Source organism: Buceros rhinoceros, unplaced genomic scaffold (genome assembly GCF_000710305.1).
Source record: "Buceros rhinoceros silvestris isolate BGI_N320 unplaced genomic scaffold, ASM71030v1 scaffold1888, whole genome shotgun sequence".
Taxonomy (NCBI): Eukaryota; Metazoa; Chordata; class Aves; order Bucerotiformes; family Bucerotidae; genus Buceros; species Buceros rhinoceros.
The window spans coordinates 24,756-25,584 of record NW_010424887.1 but is presented as its reverse complement, the minus strand read 5'-3'; the positions used below and the strand labels follow the sequence as shown (position 1 = coordinate 25,584).

The 829-nt window shown below is 53.6% G+C and overlaps 1 protein-coding gene across 1 annotated transcript in view; it reads left to right on the top strand.

The window, feature by feature from the left end:
- The window catches only part of LOC104497648 (tenascin-like), a gene marked incomplete at its 5' end in the record, with an annotated part of 36,551 nt that extends 36,048 nt beyond the window's left edge, over nucleotides 1–503 (top strand). Inside the window, one exon of the mRNA XM_010140924.1 lies at nucleotides 359–503. Coding sequence (XP_010139226.1) covers nucleotides 359–469 — 111 coding nt within the window. The remainder of the gene's footprint in view (nucleotides 1–358) is intronic.
- Nucleotides 504–829: the final 326 nt, after the last annotated feature.

Genomic DNA, 829 nt, shown 5'->3' with positions numbered 1-829 from the left:
GGGAAAGATGGGGGCAGTTGCTCACAAAACAAGAATTAAACGTCAGCTGGTTTTGTATGAATTTCCAAGGGAATATCACAAGTGTGCAGGGAGCAATTGTAGTTTTCAACATGTGAAACAAAACGTTCTTCCTGCCGTGAAAGGAAGGCAGTGACCGGGGCAGCTCTGGGGACAGCGTGAGGGTTGGGCTGTGCTGGTTGTGCACGCTGGGGGCCCTGTGCTTCCCAAAGCCCTTCTTCTTTGCTGTGCCTCTGCTCCCAGGTTAGAAACCAGCCTGTGATCTGAAACAAGAGCAGTGAAGGCTGACAGCAGCCGAAGTGAGTGCGTGACCTCCCACACTCCATCTCTCTCTTTGCAGGGCGTTAACTGGTTCCACTGGAAGGGCCACGAGTATTCTATCCAGTTTGCGGAGATGAAGCTGAGACCCTCCAGCTTCCGAAACCTGGAAGGAAGACGAAAGCGAGCGTAAAGCCCCGGAGGTGGCGAAGGGGCTACGGGCAGGGTGATGGGGGGAGGGATATAGACTGGGGTTGTGGGGAGGTCCTCTGGCATCACTGGGGTGGTGGGGCGTGAGGAGCTGGTAGTCGTACCAAAGCATCAGTGACCCTTGGCCCAACAGCTGTCCAAACAACAAGCCTTAAGTGTCCCAGCGTTTTCAACAGAGCAGCTCTGGCTGCCCACCAGGAACGTCCTCCACACCAAAGACAACAATCTCAAGGGTTGTATGTTTGTTTTATTAATTTTTATTTTCTCAGAAAGCCCCTGGGATGAAGTTCTTCCACAGTCTGACTATCTCTAGGGTGGCCCAGGGGAGGGGAGGGAGAAGAGC